General features: G+C 41.4%; 1 protein-coding gene across 3 annotated transcripts in view; it reads left to right on the plus strand.

Moving 5' to 3' along the window:
- The window catches only part of TECPR2 (tectonin beta-propeller repeat containing 2), a 44,131-nt gene extending 34,097 nt beyond the window's left edge, over positions 1-10,034 (plus strand). For all 3 annotated transcript variants that reach the window (XM_051622604.1, XM_051622602.1, XM_051622603.1), the window contains exons 18-20: positions 6,026-6,167; positions 7,387-7,536; positions 7,788-10,034. In XM_051622604.1, coding sequence (XP_051478564.1) covers positions 6,026-6,167; positions 7,387-7,536; positions 7,788-7,945 — 450 coding nt within the window. In that variant the 3' untranslated portion in view covers positions 7,946-10,034. The remainder of the gene's footprint in view (positions 1-6,025; positions 6,168-7,386; positions 7,537-7,787) is intronic.
- Positions 10,035-23,263: the final 13,229 nt, after the last annotated feature.

Raw genomic sequence — 23,263 nt, forward strand, 5'->3', positions numbered from 1 at the left:
ACATTTTAAAATATTTTTTTTTAATTGCTTGTAAGGAACAGTTGTACTAAACATTTTGAATGTATTTTATGGTTCTGTTGGGCTTTATCATGGTGAATATTTAGGGCCACTAAGATGGTTAGGAGACTGGTCCATCTGCCTTTGAGGAAAGGCTGAGAGAGCTGGGTATGTTTAGCTTAGAGGCAAGGAGGCTGAGGGGGGATCTCTCAATGTTTATAAATATCTGAAGGGCAGGTGTCAGGAGGATGGGGTCAGACTCTTCTCAGTGGTGTCCAGTGAGAGAACAAGTGGTAATGGTCACAGACTGGTACACAGGACATTTAACCTGAATATGCAAAAAGACTTCTTTACTCTGAGGGTGACAGAGCACTGAAACAGGCTGCCCAGGGATGTTGTGGAGTCTCCGTTCCTGGAGACATTCATAACCTGGCCTGGATGTGTTCTTGTGTAATGTTCTCTGGGGGATCCTGCTCTGGGCAGGGGGATGGGACTAGATGATCTCCGGAGGTCCCTTCCGACCCCTACCATTCTGTGATTTTGTGAACAGTTGCATGGGTTTGGTATGACCTTTTCTAGGATTTGATGCCATATGTTGTAGTCTTTTCCCATGTTTCTGCAAGAAAAAGCCTTGGAATAAAAATAAACAAGAGGTCAAGAAACTGATTCCTTGGCTTTGCCTTTTCTCCCTGATTGTGCTAGCCACAGGCTGGAGATATCCAATTAAGGCCCTCGTCTGTTCATTCACTGAAGGCAGAAAGTGGGGGAAAGGATCATGTTGTTCTAAGGCTTCTGAGGAAAGTAGTGCTTCAGTTTCTCAGTCAATAAATAATAAGCTTTTTTCTGACAATTCAATAGCAGCATTACTGAAGAACACATAGCTTCCAGGAAGACTAAACATAGATTCATAATCTTTTCTGCTCTTGTGTATAACCTTGAACTTCTCTGCAGAGAAAAAAGGGGCACTTAATTTCACAAGCTGTTCTCCTTGAAAGTCTGAATGCAAAACATTCTGGTCAGTACTGCTGTTACATTACTTGTGCTTTCTTGATACCTCTAATGCTGAAAGTGCTTTACAATCTCCGTGCAGCTGGAGCTCAGAATCATAGAATGGTTTGAGTTGGAAGAGACCTTAAAAATCATCTAGTTCCAACCCCCTGCCATGGGCAGAGACACCTCTGGTTGCTCCAAGCCCCATCCAACCTAGCTTTGAACACGTCCAGGAATGGAGCATCCACAACTTCCCTGAGCAACCTGGGTCAGTGTCTCACCACCCCTACAGGAAAGAATTTCTTCCAAATGTCTAATCTAAATCTACCCTTGTCTACTTTGAAATTGTTCCCCCTTGTCCTCTCACTACAAGACCCTTGTAAAAAGTCCCTCCTCAGTTTTCCTGTAGACCCTCCAGATACTGGAAGGCTGCTATGAGGTTTCCCCAGAGCCTTCTCCAGGCTGAACAACCCCGACTCTCTCAGCCTGTCTTCATAGGAATGGTGCTCCAGCCCTCTGATCATCTTTTTGGCCCTCCTCTGGACTTGCTCCAACAGCTCCATGTCTTTCTTTTGCTGAGATGTATATTAATAGTTAGGCCTCTATTAGAGGAGGGTCTCTCAAAGTTGCTTTCTTTGTTATACTAGTTCATAGGGTCTGGATGTCTGTTAGCTATCAAAATAGATTAGTCTGATACACAGGAAATGTGTAACAATGTGAGAAGTATCTCTGATCTGACCTTCTTATAGCCTGGCCCTGACTGTCTTTTGAAGGTGACAACATTGGTGCTGCTTGTAGCCACCAGCGTTTTGTGACAATGGTTGAGCTTGAACAGACTGAGAATGTTTAGTCTTCTTCATCCTGGGTATTTGCAGCAGAAGAGATAGTGGAGGTCTGCATGGACCCTCTGCTCCTGAAAAGTGACGTGGAAAATGTTCTGATGCCCTTTTTTGTGTGTGTTTGTCCATTCCTCCTTTACAATGAAGTTGAACCACTGTGTTTTGGTGGTGAAAGCAGTTACAAAAAGACAAAACTTTAAGAATAGCTGGGGTGGGGGGAACTGCATTAGTTTTTACTTAGGATTTTGTTTGAGACTATTGTTTAAATGAAGTTCTTACACTGATGCTGATTTCTCTGTCACTTGCAGAAAGAAAGGAAAATAATTGCACAGAATTACAAAGTTAATGGACAACTCTATAACTTAAATGCCTTTAGCATGGACACTTTCTTGATATCATTTAACAATTTGATGGTTGTGTGCTTCCTTCAAGTTTACTTAGTTTTATCAGCATTGTTTCCTCATCAGACACGTGGCTGCTAGCAAACTGTTTCATTGTTTATATTTGTAGCAGAGAATAAAGACTGCTCTTGGTATGTAGTTTTAAATGTTGAAAAGTACATAGTTGGCATGCTTTGCAGTCCATGGTTGTAGTGGGAAATCCTCAAAAGACATATTGCTACTGGGGTTTCTGTAGCTGAGGTACAAGATCACAGAGCATAAGGATCTGCATTCTGTTCCTGGCTGAAACAGTCGGTGTCCTGAGGTTTTCTGAGTTTAGAAATTTTGGCACTACAGGTAAAAGGAAAGCAGTGTTCCACCTTTTTATCAGATAACACTGAATCCATCAATGGTCCATAATGAGTCCATCTCTCACAGTGATGAGTATCCTGGGTACAGGTATGAACAGAGTTTGGTGTGTCAGCATCTGAGGAGGAAGGCTGAGAGACTGGTGAGAAACTCCTTAAAATTCCAAACTCCAGTAAATTACAAACACGACATATTTTGCAGTCAAGGTATATAAAATCTCATGAATGCTACTGGAAGTTAAACCAGCTGAGGAAAGGCTATACTGAAATAATTTATTAATTTTCATGGTGATCAGTCTCTGAAATGTTGTCAGCAGATTTATAAATTTGCACATATAGCTCTCTTCAGTGGTGTGAGAGAGCTCTGTTTAATCTCTAACTGCAGCTGTAGAGATCTGTTTCTTGTTATATAGCTTATTAAATACTTAAAGCATGCTTATGGTAATTAAACCTAGTGAAGATGAGGGATGTCCAAGATGTTGTCAGTATGATTGTTCCCAAATATGGTACATTATGTCATCAAATTTTAAATTAATTTTATCTACACTGTTGTGGAAGCCACGAGAATATCTTTGTGGTGTAGATGGCTGCTTTTTGGGTGAAAAAAAACACCAACAAAAACCAAACCAAAAAAAACCAAAAAAATCCCCAAAAAACCAAACCAGAGGTAAAACCTCTGCAACTGGCTGTGTGAATTATATGTACTTGTTTCTCAATGTCTTGCCACTGTTTTGTGGCAAAAGCTGCTGAATGTAATCATACCTCTAGCTGTCCTGTCAGTTGTCCTTTCCTGTCTCTTCCATAACAGAAAGTTGCAGAGGAGAGAGGAGGTTCTGTTAAGAGCATCAGGTGCTGCCATCAGTGAATTGCCTGGATCCTCTCTAGTGAGAGTAAGAGGATTGTTTATTGATGTGACTTGATTAGAAGGAGCTAAGTAGCCTGAACAAGGAAGACAAGCCGAAAGTGAAATACCCAGAGAGGCAGGGAAACTTGAGGAGGAAACAGGAGCTCACTTAGAAAAACAGAGAATGAGAAAATTTTTGGCCAAGCTTTAAGATATGTTACCTGGAACTTTGTAAGATATGTTGATGTTGCCGAATAGGGTACAGGTAATTGCTTTGCTTCTAATGCCACCACAGGTTAAAGTATTATCAATCTATCTGACCATCATTCAGCTTGTTTCATGCTACCCTTTTGGGGTTCTATCTGCTTTTCTTGGCTTCTACTACCTATAAATCTGTAGCAATGCACAGCCTTAGGTAGTAGGTGTAAGCACTCAGTAAGTCTTTCTGGGTGGAAATACTCCAGTTCTTTCTTAGGAAATTCTTTTCTAGGCAAATGAAAGAGGAAGAGAAGAACAGAATCCTGACGTGGAGGAGTGGAGAGCAAGGTGCACAAATCCCAACAGGTCAGGAACAAGGGTTGCACCAAGCTGTTTGGCACAGTTTGTGAAGGACTGTAGTTGGAACATGAAGTGTACTGCATAGGTGGAGCACAGACACACTGGCAATTCATGGTGTGGAGATGGGATAGGAGTGGCAGAAAGTCCTAAACCAGAGGAGAAGATCACTGGTAGAACATCACTGGGTGAAGGACACAAGTTAATTTAGAAAGAAAAAGAAATTAAAAGGCAAAGATTCCCTGTTATGTGCAGTAATTCAGTCTGCACAAGCTATTAATTGCACAGCTCCCTTGAAAACATGAGACTGCAAGAGCAGAAATATGGAAAGGGGTGAGATGAAGCTGGAATCAGCACAGTAGTGGGGCACACCCATTACAGTGGTGTGGGGAGGTGACCAGGTTGAAGTAGGAAGGAGTCAGAGCCAAAGTACCTGTAGAAGGAAGCAAATAATCATGGAGGGGAGACACAGGAACAGGGCCAGGAGTGAGGATAACTTCTAGTGAAGGGGCAGCAAGACTAGAGGGGAGAGTATGGAGTTTGGGGTGTTTGTTTTTTATTGCAGTTTGAAGGGTTGGCTGGTTGGTTGGGGTGTGTGTGTGTGTGGTTGGTTGGTTTGTGTTGTGATGGAGTAGTTGAGTTTATTTGTAATACAGCAGAATACCAGTTTGAAGCAGCTAAGCAGTTATATATATATATATTCTATGTAGTTGACAATTAAGAGTCTTACTGTAAGTGTTCAAACTGCAGCCATTGTGAATTTACTGTGACCAGAGGTAAACACTTCATCAATCCTCTACCAGCTTCAAGCTTTCAACAGAGAGCAAGTACCTAATGAGAGCACAAACATGAGAAAATAGTCTGTCAAAAGCCTTGCAATCTGAATAGACAGGATTGATTTGGTGATGCAGGTTATAGCTGGGTCAGATACTTGTTAGCACCAGACTTTTAAAAGCAAAATCAAATCAGGTAACTGTTATGTACACAGAAGGCCAATCTGGGACTGGGTTGTGTGCTTAGGTACACATAAAGATTATGCTTATGTATTCCTAGTCTTGTACATGCAAAGAGCTGCTTGCTCTTTTATTTATCACACTGGAAATTCAGCTTATGCCTGTGAAGCTAATGCAAGAAATGCAGTGCTGCTTTGCGAGGTGATGGATTTCAGGGCATCCTAGTGTCCTCTTCAGGGACCTTATTAGGCTGATGTGGAGAATTGTGTGTGTGTGTTCCTGTCTGCATTTTATTTAAAGTATGTGTTTTGCCGGATATTTGCGTTCACTAAACCTGTTGGCTGACACGTTTTGCTACAAAATCACCATCTTGTGATGTCTGTAAAATGTTGTGGTCAGTAGCACTGATTTTGAACAGTAGTTAAGGCAAATCTCCATAAAAGCAGATAGAGTAAGGACTTGCCTGGGAGCAGAAGAGAAGTGTGTTTCACTTAGGATTTCCAGCAGGTACTGCTGTGGATACTTTCTTGCAGGTGTGGCTGCTCTAGTGCTGCAATAGTCTGCAGTGAGTTCCAGAGGCAAATTCCTGTAGAATGGAGTCCAGGGAAGGAGGCAGATCACCATTTCATTGCAAAGATGAGACATTCAGGCTGTAAAAATTTGTTGTTTGTACATGTTTAAAATAGAGTGCAGATTTAGTTATATTAGGAAAACCTTCAGGAAGGTAAGAGGAAAATACTGCACTTTGTGCATTTCAGTGGCAGAGTTCCCACTTCAACTTACAATTGAAACTGTACCTGGTTGGAATAGCACTGGTTAAGCCGATACTATTAGACTCAGATGCTGAACATTAAATATTAATATATTTATCAGTAACTTTGGGTGACAGTCATTCATGCTCCTTTTCTGTTTAGGAAGGGATTGACTCTCTGGAAAATGGGTAGTTTTGTACAATTACAAATAATATGTGAGTTAATTTCTTCCTGTCTTCATTGTCTGGTAAATATTTTACTTCTCTTGTGTACTCTGATGAAAAAGTAATACGATAGTACAAAGATACAGTAGTACAAAGTTTAAATACTGTGCTTAATTTTTATAGCCAGTAGGAATCAACTTGGTCAGCATTCATTCAAGTCCAAATGATCAGATGTTATGGGCAATTGATAGCAAATGGAATGTCCATGTACGAGTTGGAATTACAGATGAAATGCCTGTAGGCACTGACTGGGAACATGTACCAGGTAAAAATTAATGCATTGTTCTTTCTGCTATTTCCTTAGTGCTGTTTTGTTTTTTCCCCTGTTGCTTTTTAAATTAGATAGCAATGCTTAAATAAAATAAAATATTTTTCTCAGCAATCAATTGTGCTTATTAGCATAAAGTACTTGATAAGGGTTATCTTTTAAAGATTACCTTGGTTTTATTTAAAAAAAAACAAAGTAGATAACTGAAGAGAAATCTGGTTGTTGTTTTTTTTTTAAATGAATTTCTGTTACGTGTTATTTCAGGCTGCAGCCACTGAATTAATAAATGGTACAGTTCCCTTTCAGTTAGAACTAAAGCAGTATTCCTAAGCAGTAGGAGACCACTGTACTGTGGGAAGTTTTGTATTTAGATGTGATACAACATGGGGTTCCTATATAGATGTGTCTAACAAAAACCTAATGCTATTTTGCACATCTTTCTATTAATTCTGCCTCCTAGATTAGGTAGGTAGTTTTTCGCCTTGCCTGTTAATAAAACTCAATTTGAGTTGTTTCTTTCTCAATAAATGCATATTACTGCTGTCTGCTTTTTAAAGCTTTTTTCACTGTATAAATGCATGGCACTTTGTTGCAGAGTACTTGCTTTCTTGTGAAGAGGTAAAGAAAAAAAAGGTCCATGATGTCTATAGCATTAATAATTTTTAGACAAACTTCAGTTATAACTGTTGAAGTATTCCCCATGTGCTAGTAAAATACAGCAGAGACTGCAAAAGTACGTTTACAAAGATCCTCTAATTGGTTGCTGCTTGTGGCTGTGGTCAAATAACAAGATGTATCCACAATGTGATATCCTTATGGTCAAGAGATGCAATAAGTACAAAGTCTGCAATGAAAAAGCTTTTTTGTTCACCAGTTCTTCATGTGCTGCAAGTGGCCTACTTTCTGATACCCCATTTACACAGAGCCAGGAGCTTATATTCAAATAGCATCTACTCTGTTCATCTTCCCTAAGCTTAGTGTAAGGAAATAAGTAGTCCTGAATTGTCTTCTTGCCAATCCTTTCTTAGAAAGCCTCCTGGAAAACTCGGTAGTTCTTTGTGCCTTTTATAATGGAGAGTTCTTCTCTAGTATCAATATAAGAATATATAAAAACTATTATAGTCTTGCTGTCTTCTCTTAATAAACTTTTCTGCAAGTGTATTTAGTGCATAAGAAAGCCCGTGATTATTCCCTCTTTGTGTCCAATTATCTTCAGGTTTGCAGGCCTGTCAGCTGGCGATAAGTACAAGGACAGTCTGGGCACGCTGTCCAAATGGAGATGTAGCTCGTCGATATGGGATTACTGACAAGAATCCAGCAGGAGACTACTGGAAAAAGATTCCTGGAAACGTCTCTCGTTTAACAGGCAAGTTGGTTCAGCATGACAGTCTGCTTTGACTTCTGCCTGATGGTGCTCAAGCTGGCCATATGCAGGGAGAGCTGCATACTCTACATGCCTTGTTGACTGTGAGGGTTTCAGCAAGGGTGCTTTTATCACATAAGTAAAAGCCTTCTCTGGGTATAGTTAGGAAAATAGATCCAAATATTATTTATTTAATGTGTATAATTTTGGAACTTGCTACCTTAATTAAAAGATGGATAATTTATGCTTTGCAGTGACCCCTCTAGATGAACTGTGGGCGATCAGTACTTCAGGATCCCTCCTCCAGCGCCTCACTAAGACCTTTAGCCATTCCCATAGTTTGCAGAAAAGTAATGACACTTCTGTTCTGCTTCACTCTGATGACTTTGAAGATGAATGGGAAGTAATATGAAGTCTCTCCAGCTTGTGAAGCAGTGAAAAAAACAGAAGGACTGAATTTTTGTAATGTATGTACAAAATGTTGGACCTAAAAGCCACTATTATTGGACCTGTGATATTAGCACTTTTGTATTGAAAAACTGACCTGTTAAATAGCCCCCAAGCTGTGAGTTCTGATGTTTGTTCAGTTATCTCTTGGGAGACACTTTAGGTGTGGCATACTGCAATTGTTATACCGTACTACTGTAGAAGCTCCTTTGGAAATATAACTCTTAAATTAATCTTACTTAGCAGTGAAAGTGATTATTTCACAACAGCATGCACACTAATACATGTGTACTTACTTTGAGAAGGAATTCTGTTGCATTAAATATTTCTCTACAGCAGAAACATTAAGCATTTCTCAATTTCTTCTTGTACTTGGAACTCCAAACTGATGGGAACGCTCTCCAACTATTGTACGTATATTTACAATTATTTTCCATTGCAGCATGGAAGAAAAGACAGCAAAGCATTTTTTAGTAGAATCTCAGAACATCATGATTACACAGCATTGGTGTTGAAATGAACCGAGTTTGATCCATTTCCATATAAATCTCTGCAAGGCCATAATAACTTTCCATTTCTAGGAATTAGGTTCATAATCTGGCTGCATTTGCAAGAGAGAAGTCTGGGTTACACCTAGTACCAGGGGGGCTTTTGCCCATTTCACACAGCCATCGGGAAGCTGACAGGTTTTGGAGGATAAGTCCCACTTTGCAGTAGGAAGAAGTTGCAAGTTACGTTTGTAGTACAAAGCAGGAATGTACAAGGCAGTTTTCATAATACCTGTCGTGCTATATTTGTGCCTCCAGCCAGTGCTTTAACATTTGGGCTCAAATTGTTTTGAGTACCAAACTTAGATGTATTAAAAAGAAAAATGGTAATTGATAGAATTACCTATATATCCCATTAAAAATTGTGATATTGTGAGAAAATACTTAACAATATTCTGATTTTAGCTATGTTAGCTACGTTTTGAAGTGTCTTATACTTAACATGTTGCAGCAGAGGTATGTGATGACCTGGAAAGTAACCTAAGCTAAACATTGCAGTTTATTTTTCTTTAAAGTCTAAATCTTCTTGGAAAGATACCTCATCTTTTTTTAAGCAATAGAACTGTAGATGAGAGAACTTGAGTTCATTATGTAGGCAGAGGAGATATTTAGTTTGTTCAAAGCTCATAAATCATTAAAATGTTTTAAGCAGCTGCTAACCAATACTGTAAAAGAGCCAGCTTCAGAAAAGGCCAAGAGTTGAACAGTGGGGATGTTTCTGTTTTGAGAACTTTATACATACTGAAAAGGATGTGTTTTCTTTTTAACCTCTGTTCTCTTCCAGAGTAATTCATGCACGTACTGCACTAAACTTGGAGCAAACATGGTGCAAGGTGAGAATGTGAATGTGTGGAGAGAGAACCAAGTTATGTCACTTTTTTTTGAGTAGCACTTGTGATATTGGCTGTCAGCTCTCAGTCTCATCTTTAATTCTTACAAAGAGGACAGATTTGTTTCCCCTTTATAGCTGGTGTGTTTGCTTCATTGCTATCTCTCTCACCTGTATATGGAGATTAAGCCAGAGGGTTCTCCTAACCAGTCTGGCAGTGGATTGTAACGGAATCAGCTCATGAAGGAACTCAGTCTGGTTTATGCAAGCATAGTTTGGTATCTTGAGGACCCCAAAGAAGCTGAAATTCAGCTTGAAAATATATTGTGGCAGCTTCTGAGTCAATCACTTTGGAGAAGGCACTTGAGTACTTCTCTGTGCCCTGCCAAGCACCAGATGCTCAAGTACGCTGGCGTTATTTAATAGTGACACTTTTGTATTACATTTTTCAAAGTCATTTTAGTAATGGCTTGAGCTTGTTAGTTGTTTGTTTACTGTATAATACTGTAACTTGCTATGGTCATTAATATTAAATTGGTGTCAAGAGCTCTTATCAGACTCCTTTTTAGAGTAGTTTTAATGAAATTAGGGATTTTTTTTTACTTTTATTTCTGTATTTAGGTTTTTTGTTTTGTGCTTTGAGACAAGTGCAATAAACTAGATTTTTAAGAAATAAATTATTGCGGTAAGACTCATTTATTACATGATTCACATGTAATGTGAATGTTCTCTGTGTCTGGACATTGTTTTGATGTGGAAGACAGACATGATTATGAAACCCTTCCCCTATTACTAACCTCAGACAGTATGGTAATGGCAATGTAGGGACCTGGATATTGTAAAGTTTATTGCACCCCGAGCTGTAACTGCACCTTTCCTCAAGCTTTACAGTCTCTGAGCTCATCTGAAGGTTGCCTGTGGTTCTGGCCTTTAACTGGAACTGCAGCTGGGACTTCATGGGAGCACCTTGGTGAGGGGAGAGCTGGTTCCTGACAGAGCTGTGACCCGGGTAAACTCACACAAGAAAGCACAGGAATGATTAATGATGCTTCAACACTTAAACCCACTTCCAGCCATAGGAATCCTGTTTAGATTCAGATGGCAACATCCTTGCTAATCATCCTACCTTTTATCTTGACAGACAGGTTCAGTGCTTCTGCTGTCTCCTACAGGGAAATGGTACTATCCTTAACAGCACCAGGTTGTTGCAGTTTTGCAGGATCCTTGTGTCACAGCTTGAAGAAGTTCAGGTGACTCTGCTGAGTTGGTGTAAAACTGCCAGCTTAGATATCTAAGCTGGTTTTGTTTGTCTTGCACCAATAAAAAGGAATAAGATTATGTTAACTAGTACAAAGAAAATCTTTCATTAACAAGTGTTAAAGAAAATGCATTAAATGCTTAAGTAAGATAGTAGAACTTGATGTTTTAGCAGATAGGACTAGATGTAAGGGAACACTGTAGCCTGTAAGAAAATTATAATGAGGAACACTTAATTATGGACTTGGGTCATGGTCTAAACATAGCTTTATTTATACAGGTACAGAGAGTCACATTTTTTCCAATCTCTTTTTACCTGTACAAAGAGTGTCTTTGATGTGATGGACAAGATATCCCCCTTCTATCTCCCCCTTTTCCCCCACTTGTGGACAAAGGTCTGAACCTCATAGTTTCTCTGCATTCCTTCTCAATAGGTAGTTCTCAAGTATCTTGAAGGCACTTGTGGGTTATTTCAGACTGTCATGCCATTCTGGCTTCTCTTTTTGCTTCTTTCTTCCAACTCTCTCTAGTATCTGAACTGTTGCTACTTATTTCTGCTAGAGTCCTGGAGAGATTTCCAGGAACAACCTTGAGACAACTTTCCAGTAAATGCTGTTCTGAGTGTCAAGGCTTGAAATTCAAGTGCCTGTATGGCCATACCTTTGCCTTGTTAATTAGCATTTAGGAAAGCATAAATCATGTATGAAGACAGGGAGATGTTACTACCTTGGTGAAAAAGCTCTGGTCTTCAGTTTTTACATTAACCAGCCCTGTCCAGATCCCATTACTACTAACAGGAGTAGAGAGATAAGATCTGGGTTGAGGATTTCTAGCTGTAAAATGTGAGATGCAAGCTGTGTTCCTCTTAAAGCCTTCCTGAAAGTGAGAGTTGCATGTTGGAAATAGTATTATGGTGGCAAGCAGCCAGCAAAGAAAGCTGATGTATCCCTTGCTAAACAAAGAAGATCACATTGATTGTTTGGTAGTGTCTTACTGTAGATAAAAATAACCACTCACTATAATATAGAGGACTAGATTTCAATTGGTGGAAAGTGAAAGTTGAGTTGCAGTCTATCTTTTGTGAATCACTACAGTCAGAGCTCCACTGATAAAGATTAAAATATCAGGATAAATGAAATTATCTCCTTAGACTGCTGAATGGCAATATCTAGGCTTATCAGATAAATAGCTATGGATTTCTCATCACTTTCAATCAAGATAGGAAGTGAGGTTTTTGGGTTGAGTGCAGGAAATGCTATATATAATATTATGGTTGATATCACACTGCAAGCTAGGTGAAATTACCATTATGATTCTTGGTTTTCAAGTTTATCTGACTTGAAACCTATTTGAATAGGTCTTTCAGAGCTGTTATATTAGCCATAAAGTTAAAATCCTCCTTGATGCTAGTGGAGAAAAAAGGTGCCGTAGAAAAAATACAGAAATGTGGACTTCTTATGTGTGTATATCTATATATACACACAGACACACACATAATGTTTTGATTCCTTTTCTCTAAAACCTAATACAATGATAATAAAGTACCAAAAATAGTAAATTCTCAGGACTGAAAAATGCCCTTTTTGATTTGGTCTTCAGAAATGACTATAATTATTCTTATAGCCTGTGGCTCCCTGATAGAGGCACTGAATAGTGCACAACTGTATGTAGTTATGAATTAATCTTTCAAACATTATTTACTATTTTCGTCCAATACAGAAGAAACCAATAACTTATTTTTTCCTTTTGAAATGCACCTTTCTCATGACCTCAGCTGAGATTGACATATGGCAGATGAAAGAAGGAGACTTCAGTTTACAACACTTGAGTTTTACATCTCATATCCAGAGAAAATATACCTAAAGATGTGAACAGAATTCTGTTAGTCCTGTACTTACCATTTGGAATCCACACAAGTTTTGTACATGGTTTAGTTGGGAGTCAATGGACCTGTAGCCTAATCAGTAGAGTGAGCCTTTGCCAGGAGCTCTGTTCCGAGGAGTGAGCACAGGTTCTTGTATGTAGAATGGAAAAGTGGCATAAATGTTATGTCTTTAAAGCATGAAATAAGAATGCTCAAAGGATGACTCCTTGCTGCAGTTGCTACACTGCTGTATTTTGCCTAATGTGGGCTGCATGAATTTAGCAAAGCTCTCCTGAGTCAGGTGAAAGATCAAGCTAGTTAGACCTCTCTCAGGAAAAAAACAACCAGAACTGGGAGGAAAGTTCCAGGGCAACCCAGAGCAGACTGCCTGGCTCACATGCCTGGCTACGCAGCAGGGGGTGTACAAAAAAGAATCAATTTGCTGGAGCTGCAGGGGGAAAAAATGCAACTGACAGCAAGAAACCCCACACCCCCTGGTTGTTACAGGGGACAGACTGGCCAGCTGATCCTGGGAAGTGCAAAGTAGGGTAATTGCTAGGATGACTGAGATTTTACTTGCTCAGCTCCCACGCTTGTCGCACTAAATCTGTTCCTGGCCTCAACAGATGGGCCATGGTCTGTTCCCTCCCTGAGCCACACCCAGTGCTCCACATTAGGAATAACAAATGGGTGAAGCAGTGGATCTGTACACCATGTCATGGTGCTGTGGTGAATGTCAGTCCTTTTAAGTTAAGGAGAACACGGTAAACGATCAGTGTAATGCTTTGAAATAACAGGTTTAGCAGTGTTCATTCACTTTATAATTACTGTTATAATAATGCTGAGCCTGTTAAATATTAACATTGATGCCATAGGTACTTGTGTAGGAGATCTGTCAGGCTACAGGTCTAATTAGCTAGTTACTTGAAATACTGTCAGCATGGGCTGTGTGTTTAAAAAGAACAAAAAGATCTGAAATATGCTTGTTTACTAAGAACGGTTACATTGCCAAGCTGAATCATGCTTTTAAGGCCCACTGTCTTGTTTTCATACTGCTCTTTGTTTAATGGAGAGATCTTTCTCCTGGCCTTCAGTGCATATCTACATGTTTACATGGTGCCCTTATAGAGCATTCCTGGGAATGTGTAGAGGCAATTCTGAGTGTTTTGTATGTCACTTTCTTTTGTTCCTCCCCATCTTGCCACTTCCAATTGCACAGTTGCCTCTGAGTTGAGGTCCATGGAGGTAGTGAAACAGCTCCTTCTACTTAAGCATTGGTATTTTATTAAAACCAAAGTTAAAACCAGCAGGTTTTGCATTGTCTTTGACCTTGTCCATAGCCCTTTGCAGCATGTTTTGCACCATTGCTAGCTGCTTGCAATATGTTAACTTCTTAGATGTGATTTTAATAGAAGACTTTCAAGATGGAAGCAAACAGATGGTTGGCTGTTTGGTTTTTCTAATGGGCAGGAGTTGTCTTGCCAGATGAGTTTTCAGAGAGTATTGAGCAAGGTGAGCTCAGCTTCCACTTAAAAGGCCATGCTTCATTCAGTCCCTAAGTTTCGCAATCATACATCCGGTGGTTTCTCAAAGCCACTTTTAGGAGCAGGTTGGCATCTACATTACTGTCAGGTTCAGAGACCTAAAGAAGAGTATTGTCTCTGCAGAACTGCCCAGCTAAGAGCTAGATTTCAGTGTCTCCCATAGAACACTCATTCTGGGCAGCACAGACAGGCTCATAGGCAATATATGATCCCCTGCCTTGTGAATTTTGCCACCTTCCATTGTGGATAATAGGAGACTTTTGCAGATTTTGGCAAATGTGTGATTTCTTAGGCCTGTTTCTAAGGATTCTTGCTTTAGACCTAAGATTCCCTGCTATAGGTCCTGAAAGCAGCCAAGGTGGAACACATTAGCATAACAGACAGAAAGAATATCCTTCATCAGTTGCTACCAATGAAACTTGCTTCATGCAGTGTCTGTAATGAATCCAGCAATTAGACCTGTCTTTGTGTACCCAGATTATTTGTATGTCATTGTCCTATTTGTCTTCTGCATTCTAGAATCTCATTAATTAATTATTAATCTCTGTTAGTTTTACAAGTACCAACTTATACAGAGTGAGTAAATTTAAAATAGTGATTCCCAAAATTCTTGAGAGGATTGTCTCATGTCACTACTAAAACTTCCTTGCAGATTTTCTTGTGCTTTTTCCATCAAGCTTTTAATAAAAAGCAAGGCAGAAGTTGTACACTTCTGTAAACCAAATACAGTTCACTTGTCAGTTCTTGGTGGACCATAGTTTGAGAATCCCTGCTCCAGAAACAGTAGAAATGTGTAGATATTCTTGCTTTTCCAAAAAGGAATAAATTATTTGACAACTATTGAAAAATAATTTATTTTTATTTATTAACATTTGCATAATTGATTTCTTCGTTTATGTTTAGTTGTTTTCCCAATAGCAGATTTGCAATCTGAATTTAGTTGCCATGTTAAGCTCAAGAAATAACAGTAACAGTAATAACCAGACTGTGGTGACTAGGAAGAACAATCTTTTTATTGTATTGAAAAAGTATTTTGTGAAAACACAGGCAAGTAGGGAATGTTGGAACACTTTCATGCTTAGTCCTATATACATTCATGGCAAAGCTTTCACTACAATGGACCTGGATCTGGCTCCAGGTTTATTATTAGATGGGTTGAAGGCTTTTCCGTATGACATCTCTTGAGGCAACTCTGCTTCTGTACAGCCAAGTAAGGGATGTTGCTGGAAGCCATCCTGGGCAAATGATTTTGCAAAATAAATGCATGTGCTTTGTATGAAGTGATATTCAGGTACCAAGTGTCTTTCTTCCTTCGCAGTGACTCAGAAAGTTTTAATATGAATGATGCTTGGAAAAGGAACCATCTTTTTTTTCCCCTGTTTATCCCAGCCTGTCTGTTGTAGTCCAGATAAGTCAGGAGTATCTTTGGAAGCCATTCTGTGCCATTCTGGTTGGGAAACAGGAGCATATCTTTTCAAAAGATAAAATTCCCAGGGGGATCTGCAGTAGGTTTTGTGTAGTATTTGCAGCTTTGGTCCTGGTTTGGAGTGAAGCCTTTTTGCTTTGCATAGTGCTAATGTAGTTTTGTTTCCCTCTGATACTGATGTGTTCACATCTAGGTTGCTACAAACAGCTAGAAGCACCTGAATTTCAGAAAATAACTGAAAAACTCAGTATTAATAATGAACTGAGCAGAGGTAATGACTTGGGGATGGGGGCAGGAATAAAAGTCAAAGAGTTTTTAAAGAATGTCTGCCTTAATCCATGGTTGCTAGGGTGAGTAGATGTAAGATGATGGTTCTAGGGAATGCTGAAGAAAATAATTCTGACCTATGGAAGAATGAGGAAAGGACAACCAGGCTTAATGGCAGGAAACATTTCCTCACAATAAGGCTTATTAGGTTGTGCTGTTGTGAGGAAAGGATGGCAGTCCCATTCTGGGAAGACTAGACAAAGGGGACAATCATTGTAATGATATAAAGGGATGAGAACATCTAGCAGGGCCAGGTGCGTTGCTTGATTCTTTCATGTAGGTGGTACCACCTTTTACACTTAAGTACTCCTGTCATTTTGTGTTCTGTTTGGTAGCTCTAAATGGCATTAGCAGAATGTCAGAGCTCATGAAGGTGCAGAACATGTCATTTGGTGCTGTGAACACTCAGCATTTCTGCAAATCCATCCTCCAGCTATTTTGGTTTCTATATGAGAACATTCAGGGCTTACTGATGGCCTGCATGAAAGCAGAGCTCTTTATTGTAGAGGAAGCATGAAAGCAACCACTTGGCTATTAACACACATAACATCACCTGTAAAGCTGTAACGTAAGTGGGGCTTTGTTTGGTTGTTTTTCTTTACAGAATCAGTATGTCAAGAGCATAAGGTGAGGGGTTTATTTGACCACTGATGGTTTGATATCACAAAAATACGGCAGATTTATAAAAGGAAAATAGTTAGACAGGTAGCAAATCCATTATTGTCAAGCTGTTGGTGCTGGTCGCAATAATGTTTCTCCCCAGGTGTGACCCCTCCACAAGTGGATGCTCACATGTAGTATCAGCCTTTGTCTTCAAAAGGCCTGAGCTGAGTGATATAACCTTTCCCCCCCTCTCCGTGTAATTTTTTCACTGAAGCCAACCATCTCATGTAATTCTCCATGTTTTCTTGTGGTAGCAACACTTTCCAAAGGGATGGTCAGCAGTGAACTTGTCTTTACTTATATTTACCTATAGGTGATGAAGAGGAAGGGCAGGCAAACAAGAAAAGGGAGTTGAAGGATGGCTGCTGACAGACTTTCTGTGGTCAGGGACAGTTTACAAGCTCTGCTTGGAAAGGAGTAAACCTGAGTGATGAGCTGGGGGGGATGACCCTTGCTAACCAGAAATTCAGCAGGGTGTCAAGCTTGCAGTTTACAGTGAGAGTGTGAGCTTGAGAGTAGCATGACAGTCAGGACAAATACATCCTACAGTAAGAGAAAAGTGAGCAACAAACCAACAAATAATTCATTTTTTCCTGTTGCAGGGGCTGGGGAGCTAGAAAGGCAGGCAAAAATGCTGTGATCATTGTTTTTAGTGTTTCATGTTTTGATACCATGGAGAATACAGGATCTCCATGGGTTCTGAGCTCAAGACTTGCTTTCACAGGGGCTGCAGCCCTTTTGCCAGCTAAAAGCCCTGGGCTCAGATAGCCAAACTGGGTTTTTTCTTCACAGACACCAGCTAATAGAGATAGGTAAGACACATATCTGTCTGCCACACTGTATTTAATGCCTAGGTCATTAAAGCCACTTGCAGTCAAAGTCGCATTAAACCAGCATGTTTGGAATGTGTCCCATCAGGAGTGGTGTCTCCTGCAGAGTCAGCTGCACCAGTGTCAGGTTTGGATCTGGGTAAAGCTTCAGTGTAGCCTAATTAACGAGTAGGGCCTGCTAAGGTCACAGTCCAAAGCAGGGATTTGGTTGCATAAATTTCTATGCTTTTGTTTTAACAGGGAGTCTACACAAGATTTGTTTGGTATCTGAGCAACCAGTTTCTAAAGCATCAAATCCCAAGCAGGAGGCAGGAAAGGCTTCTTTTGATTCTGGAACAAAAGACTTCCTAACGCCCTCTCAGCTCTGCATCCTTGGTTTGGTACAGTACAGTGCCACTTCTCCATGCGTGAACTGCAAATACTGAAAAGGTGAATAGATGCAGATCCAGACCACCAGCTGGGACTTGACACCTCCCAAAGTGAGTGCTCAGGGCTGCTTACCACGCTCTGAAAGACACAGCGTTTGCTAAGCAGAGCTTTTCCTTTTGAGTTGGAGGTGGGCGGAGCAAAGCTCTGTGTTACTCCTCCCCTCTTCTGCCTGGCTCTAGCTGGGAAAGTCACTCCCTCACTATCAGAACAGCATCCCTTTTTTTCTCCCATCATTCAGCAAAAGTGGAAACAGGGTGGGAATACAGCAGAGCCCTGCTGTTTGAGCAGAGCATAGAGGATTGTGGTTCTCTTTTTGGCCCGGGCAGGCTTAGCAGTGCAACAGAGAGAAACATTTGCCTGGTAACTCCCTGGTTTGTACAAGCAAAAATGCTGTTTGCAGGTACAGTAGGGGTTGTTTGCAGGACAAGGTCTGCTGGCAGCTGGCTTGTGTTGAGTGAGTGCCTGTGAGACTTGGAAGAGTTAAAAGGCCACTGCTGTGGCCACTGTAGGGCAATATTGAGCCAGAGACCTCTGGTGATAAGAATATTTGCTGATACTACTTGAGAAAAGCTCCAGCTCAGAAGCCAGGGTTATAACTGCTCTATGTCTCTCACGACTGATAAAGGTAGGAGATGTTGGGAGTTGGCTGTTCATCACGTGGGCACTGCATCAATACCACAGGCCTATAATTGCTAGGCATATCTAAGCACATATGTAAGCAGAGGTCTTACCATGTGGTACCAAAGAACTAAGAGCTGAAGTTCTCACAATATTCATTATACAAGTGTTATGGTGCTGGGCCCCACAGCCCCGGTGGCTGTGCTGGGGGAGAGGGCTTTATTCCTGAGAGAAAGAATGGAGAGCAGAGTGTCTCCCACTTCACAGGAGAAGCCATAGTCTTCTAAGAGATCAGACTGGTTGGAGCAAAGGGTTACCAGGAGATGTCAGTTGAGTGTTTCACCTAGAGCTTGATACCGCAGCCCTGGCTGATGGGGGATAGCTTGCTGACCTATCACGAAGGTTGAGGTGTTGCTGGACATGGACTGGCCATTTCTGGTGAGCACTTTGTACAGAGCTCTGACACCACAGCCAATGTTCTTCACAGTGAAGGCAACCTGGGCAATGCATGCACTACCTTATCTGTGCAGCTGGCATTTCACTTTGAAGAAAACGATCTGGCTTTATCCTTCAAAATATTCTACCCAACGAGTGACTCAGCGAGTGACTCACCTGGTCTGTCCTCCCAGCAGCTCCAACCTCAGGGCTGTCTCAGAAGGTTTTTTAGTGCCAGGGCGTTCTCAGTCTAACCACAGCCCTGGTGCTGCTACTGGCAGGGAAGATGAGGTGGCAGCAAAGCTGAGTCAAACCTTGGGCATCTGCAAGAGGAGGCAAACCTGAGGGAATGCCACAGTCTTCCTGCTGGTGTGAGAGTGTTTTGTCTTGCTGGTGCTGAGAGCTCTGCAGTGGCTCTGTCAGACAGCCATGGCCCTACGGTGCAGTCAGTAGTTTTCCTAAGTCCTGTGGTCCCTAAGATCCCAGCATCCCTCCTGCTGGGCAAACCTGGAGATGTGTTATAAGTGGAAGAAGCAATGTGCTCCCCTCCTTGCAGGAGGGCTGGACAAGCAGTCACTCAGGTCACCTGCATTGATAGTTCAGGACTTTCATCCAGCCTGCATTTGGCCATAGTCCTGTCTGTGCATGTCATTAACAAAGGACTGAAATCAGTTTGAAAGTCTGCATCCTTCCATCTTGTCACTCTGAGTCACTAACCATCAATAGCTTTCCTTATTGCAGGAGTGGGAGAGCAGGAGAGCACTAGCAGATTTTTGGAGGAAAGGATGTTCAAAAACTTGTCTCCTCAAGGGACTTCATTCTCTCTCTTACTGAGAGTTAGAAATCACTTATCCTTTTAGGCTTTGCTATAAAATGCTGCTTCAAACACTGTCAGGGAAATGACACCACATTAAAAATATGAATGTGATGTAGTTTAATGTGTTTATTGTAATTTACTTGCATCATTAAAAAGAAAGAACCCTAATTATTATAAAATAAAGCCTGAATATTAAGACCACGATGCAAAAAAACACCCTTACATCAAAACAATAATTACCACTGGGGCTGGAACAAAGGAGCAGAGGGACAATTTTGGTCTAGGGAGCTTTGCTGGCTGAGAGAGAAGATGGGGCTGCCCAGTCTTCCAAGTTGAATCCTGATTTGTGGGCACTTCCTGATCACTGGTGTGTGAGCAGGAGGTAGGAGGACAGGAATTCACCCTCAGAGCCATGAGTCCATGGGAGAGGAGCTGTGGCACTGGTGGGGAACAGGGCAGAATTCAGGGAGCTGAGTGGCAGGGAGGATGCTGTCCTCCTTGGAGCTGGGAGCTGCTTTCTGCCTGGAAGCCTCTTTTCTCTTGGCCTCCTTCCATTGCTTTCCACAGAGGAGCCTAGGGGAAGGGCTTGGCTGGCCCTGATCCCTTATTCGCCTCCTTGTTGAGATCCATGGAGCTTCCTCCCCTGGTGTTGGCCTTAGGAGGGAGTGCAGGGAAGGGGAGACTGGCCTGTGGTTTCCCCTCATGCTGGTGTCTTGCCATGGGTCAGAATGGGTTCCATTGGGCCTGAATTTGGGAACTGAACTTTCTGGGCCTAATACTCTTTCCTGAAGGAGAAGGTTTGATTTGCACTGTATTTCCCATTAGACTTGTGGTACAGGGAATGTGACCTTACAGTGGCTGGTGTGACTGGAGCTCACCCAGGGTCCTGACTCACTGGCTCAAACCCTTGCTGGAACCTTGCTTGCAGAACTGAAGCCCAAGCGTGGGGCAGATCAAAGCCCCCTTCTACATTCCCTGCTTCTCTGAAGTTCATCTCTCTCTCCCTCCTTGCTGGCTTGGATCCATTGCGCAAGTGTATTTTTGGTTTTTATCTATGACTGATGAGTTACATTTTGCAAGAGATCTCTGCTCCTCCTGCTTGTGTGCTATACGTGCATGTGTACCTGCTTGGTGGAAAGAGCAGGAGTGAGTCAGTGCAAGCAGCAGCCTTGCAGCACCATAGATGTGATTACTGTTTGATACGGTCTGAGCAGGTAACAGGCAGTTTCTTTCTCACACGTTGTAGGTGGAGGAAAGACCACTGAAGCCAAGCTGGGAATTAATGGTGATAGAACCTCAGGCAGCTTCTGACACCAACTGGTGATGGAAGTACTGTTATTAACATGGGTGTTACAAAAGTTGGTTTACAAGGATTTACAGTGCTGTTTAAATATTAAACACATGGCATGGATGCCTTGTTTGCCTAGTTGGGAGCATTGATCTGAAGATGGAGTGATGCAATGCACAATTATCTGCTGATGTAAAATATTCATTATATTGCAAGTCAAAACTCCATACGACTTGAATATCAGACATAGGACAAACAGGGATTAGGAAACACACCTGGCACCCTGACCTGTTTCTGGTCTCTTGTCTTTCCATGCTTTCTGTGCTGGATCTTTGTCTTTGCTATTTTCAACTTCATTTTCAAAAGAGTCTGTAATTGCAGCCCTACCTGTAACCAAGGCCTCCTCTCCCGGCAGGTCTCGCTCTCAGTGGTTTCCTTCTTCTCTTTCTCCTTAATGCCAGCCTTAGTTTGGTTTAGTTTGCAAGACTTGTCCACATGAAGAAGCCTGTTCATTAACAGTACCCTCCCTCTGAAACTATATGAAACTTTTACCTACTTGCAGCAGATCATCTTTGTGCAGTGCTAAGCTGGGGTTAGGCTTGATGTTCCCTATCTACACATGTTCATGAAAGAAGGGATTTTCAGGTGTACTTAATACCTTAATTTTCTGCTAAATTTAAGGTGCCCTCCCCTGGCAGTGCTCATGACCATGGCAAGAACTGCTTTTATGGCAGGACAGTAGGTCAGAGATTAAGACTGAAACAAATGTTATATTACAGGATTTCTTTTAGACTATTTAAACCACACAGTTTTGTGTTCATATCAATTTAAATTCTTTTAACTACTCAATATTTTGGGTAAAAGAAGTCTCTTAAAGATCCAAAAATCCATCTTTTAAATGAGTTACTCAAAATTACAAGACTTCAGCTCCTTCAGCAGACTCAAGACAGGCTGCCCTTTGTGACTCCTGAAATATTTAAGGGAGGTGGAGAGAGGAGTCAATTGCAAAGGGTCAAAAATAAAAGCAACCCAGTACTTCCTTTCTCCCCTTGCTTTCAAATGAAAGTGTTTCAGGCCTTTTTTACCTGTCACAGCAAATAAGACAGGGTAATGTACAAATACTTTGTTTTGAAAGTGCTTGAGGAACACATGGGAAATATTTATTGTATTTCATCACTGTCTCAGGATCGAAGTAGCCTTTTGGAGGAGCTGGCTGAAACTGAGGTTTTCAGGAGTGCTGGTGCTATATGCTGCCTCATATGCTTTTGAAAGAATTTCCAGTGGATGAGTAATTTGCCTTGTGTGACTAGATTAGTCTGTGCAGGTAAGAGAGAAGGTTTTAAGTATATATTCTTACCCCTGTGCTCTCATGGTGTTAGGACTTGGAGACTCTACTTTCCCACACCTTTATGGCCAGCTCCCTGATGTTAGCACAGGCAGTCCCCTTCAGCAGAGACATCATGACTGTCTGTATTTGCTTTATTAAGCTTGGCAATGGTGTTGCAACTGGCAGTAATTGGCACTTTTGCTGGCAGCCTTCGCCAAGAGATGGAGAACTGAATGGGCTGTGGAGCCTGCAGTCCACTGTGCTCTAAAGGCAGCAGAGGAGAAGACATGCTGACAATTCAGTCTGATGGAAGCTGATGCCACTATTGCTTGGTCTATAAACAAAAGACTTCTGTTTCCAAAGCTGAGAAGCCCCAGCTTTTTTCCAAGCTGTGAGTCTGTTTGAAAAACAAGCCTGGATCCAGTTAGTGAGTGATCTGTGGTAGCCATGGGTGTAGTTTGCCCACAAGTTCCTCTCAACCTCTCCAGGTTAAGCATCCCAGAGACATCGATGGCCCACAGATAGTGAGGTCTGTCAGTGATCTTCAGCAGAGTGGCCCCAGCATGGACTCAGCAATAGGCTTGACTTCTGTCCTAAAATAACAGGAGGGGCACAGCAGTTAGCTGACTTTGGACTCATCACAAGAATATTGAGGGGACCTTTTCTGTCTGCTGAAGTGAATTACCTAAGAACTGGTGGGAGGGCTGTAGGGAATCACAGGAGCCGCTGTGGCCTTGAATTGTTTTGTGAAGGGCTCATTTTAAGGTGTAGGATGTCCTGGCCCAGCCTGTCATGGTTTTCCAATGTGTAATTACGGTCACAGCTTGGGAGCTGGAGCATCTTCTAGTGCCCAGTTAAAACTAACCAACACCCCACTGCTAAATCTCATTATGTCTTTGTCAGCAAGGCTGAAAAGCCTTTCCTCCCACCCCCAGCTCTGTCTCTTCCCTCACCTCAAGACATTTTTCCATATGCAAGTTAGACCTGACTGCTTTTCATCTGTTTTGGAAGATGTTTCCACACCATTATTACAGAAGCAGTGGGGAAAGTGTACTCAAATAAAAAATGTATAGATTCTAGA

The sequence above is a fragment of the Apus apus genome, chromosome 5 (genome assembly GCF_020740795.1).
Source record: "Apus apus isolate bApuApu2 chromosome 5, bApuApu2.pri.cur, whole genome shotgun sequence".
NCBI classification, from domain to species: Eukaryota; Metazoa; Chordata; class Aves; order Apodiformes; family Apodidae; genus Apus; species Apus apus.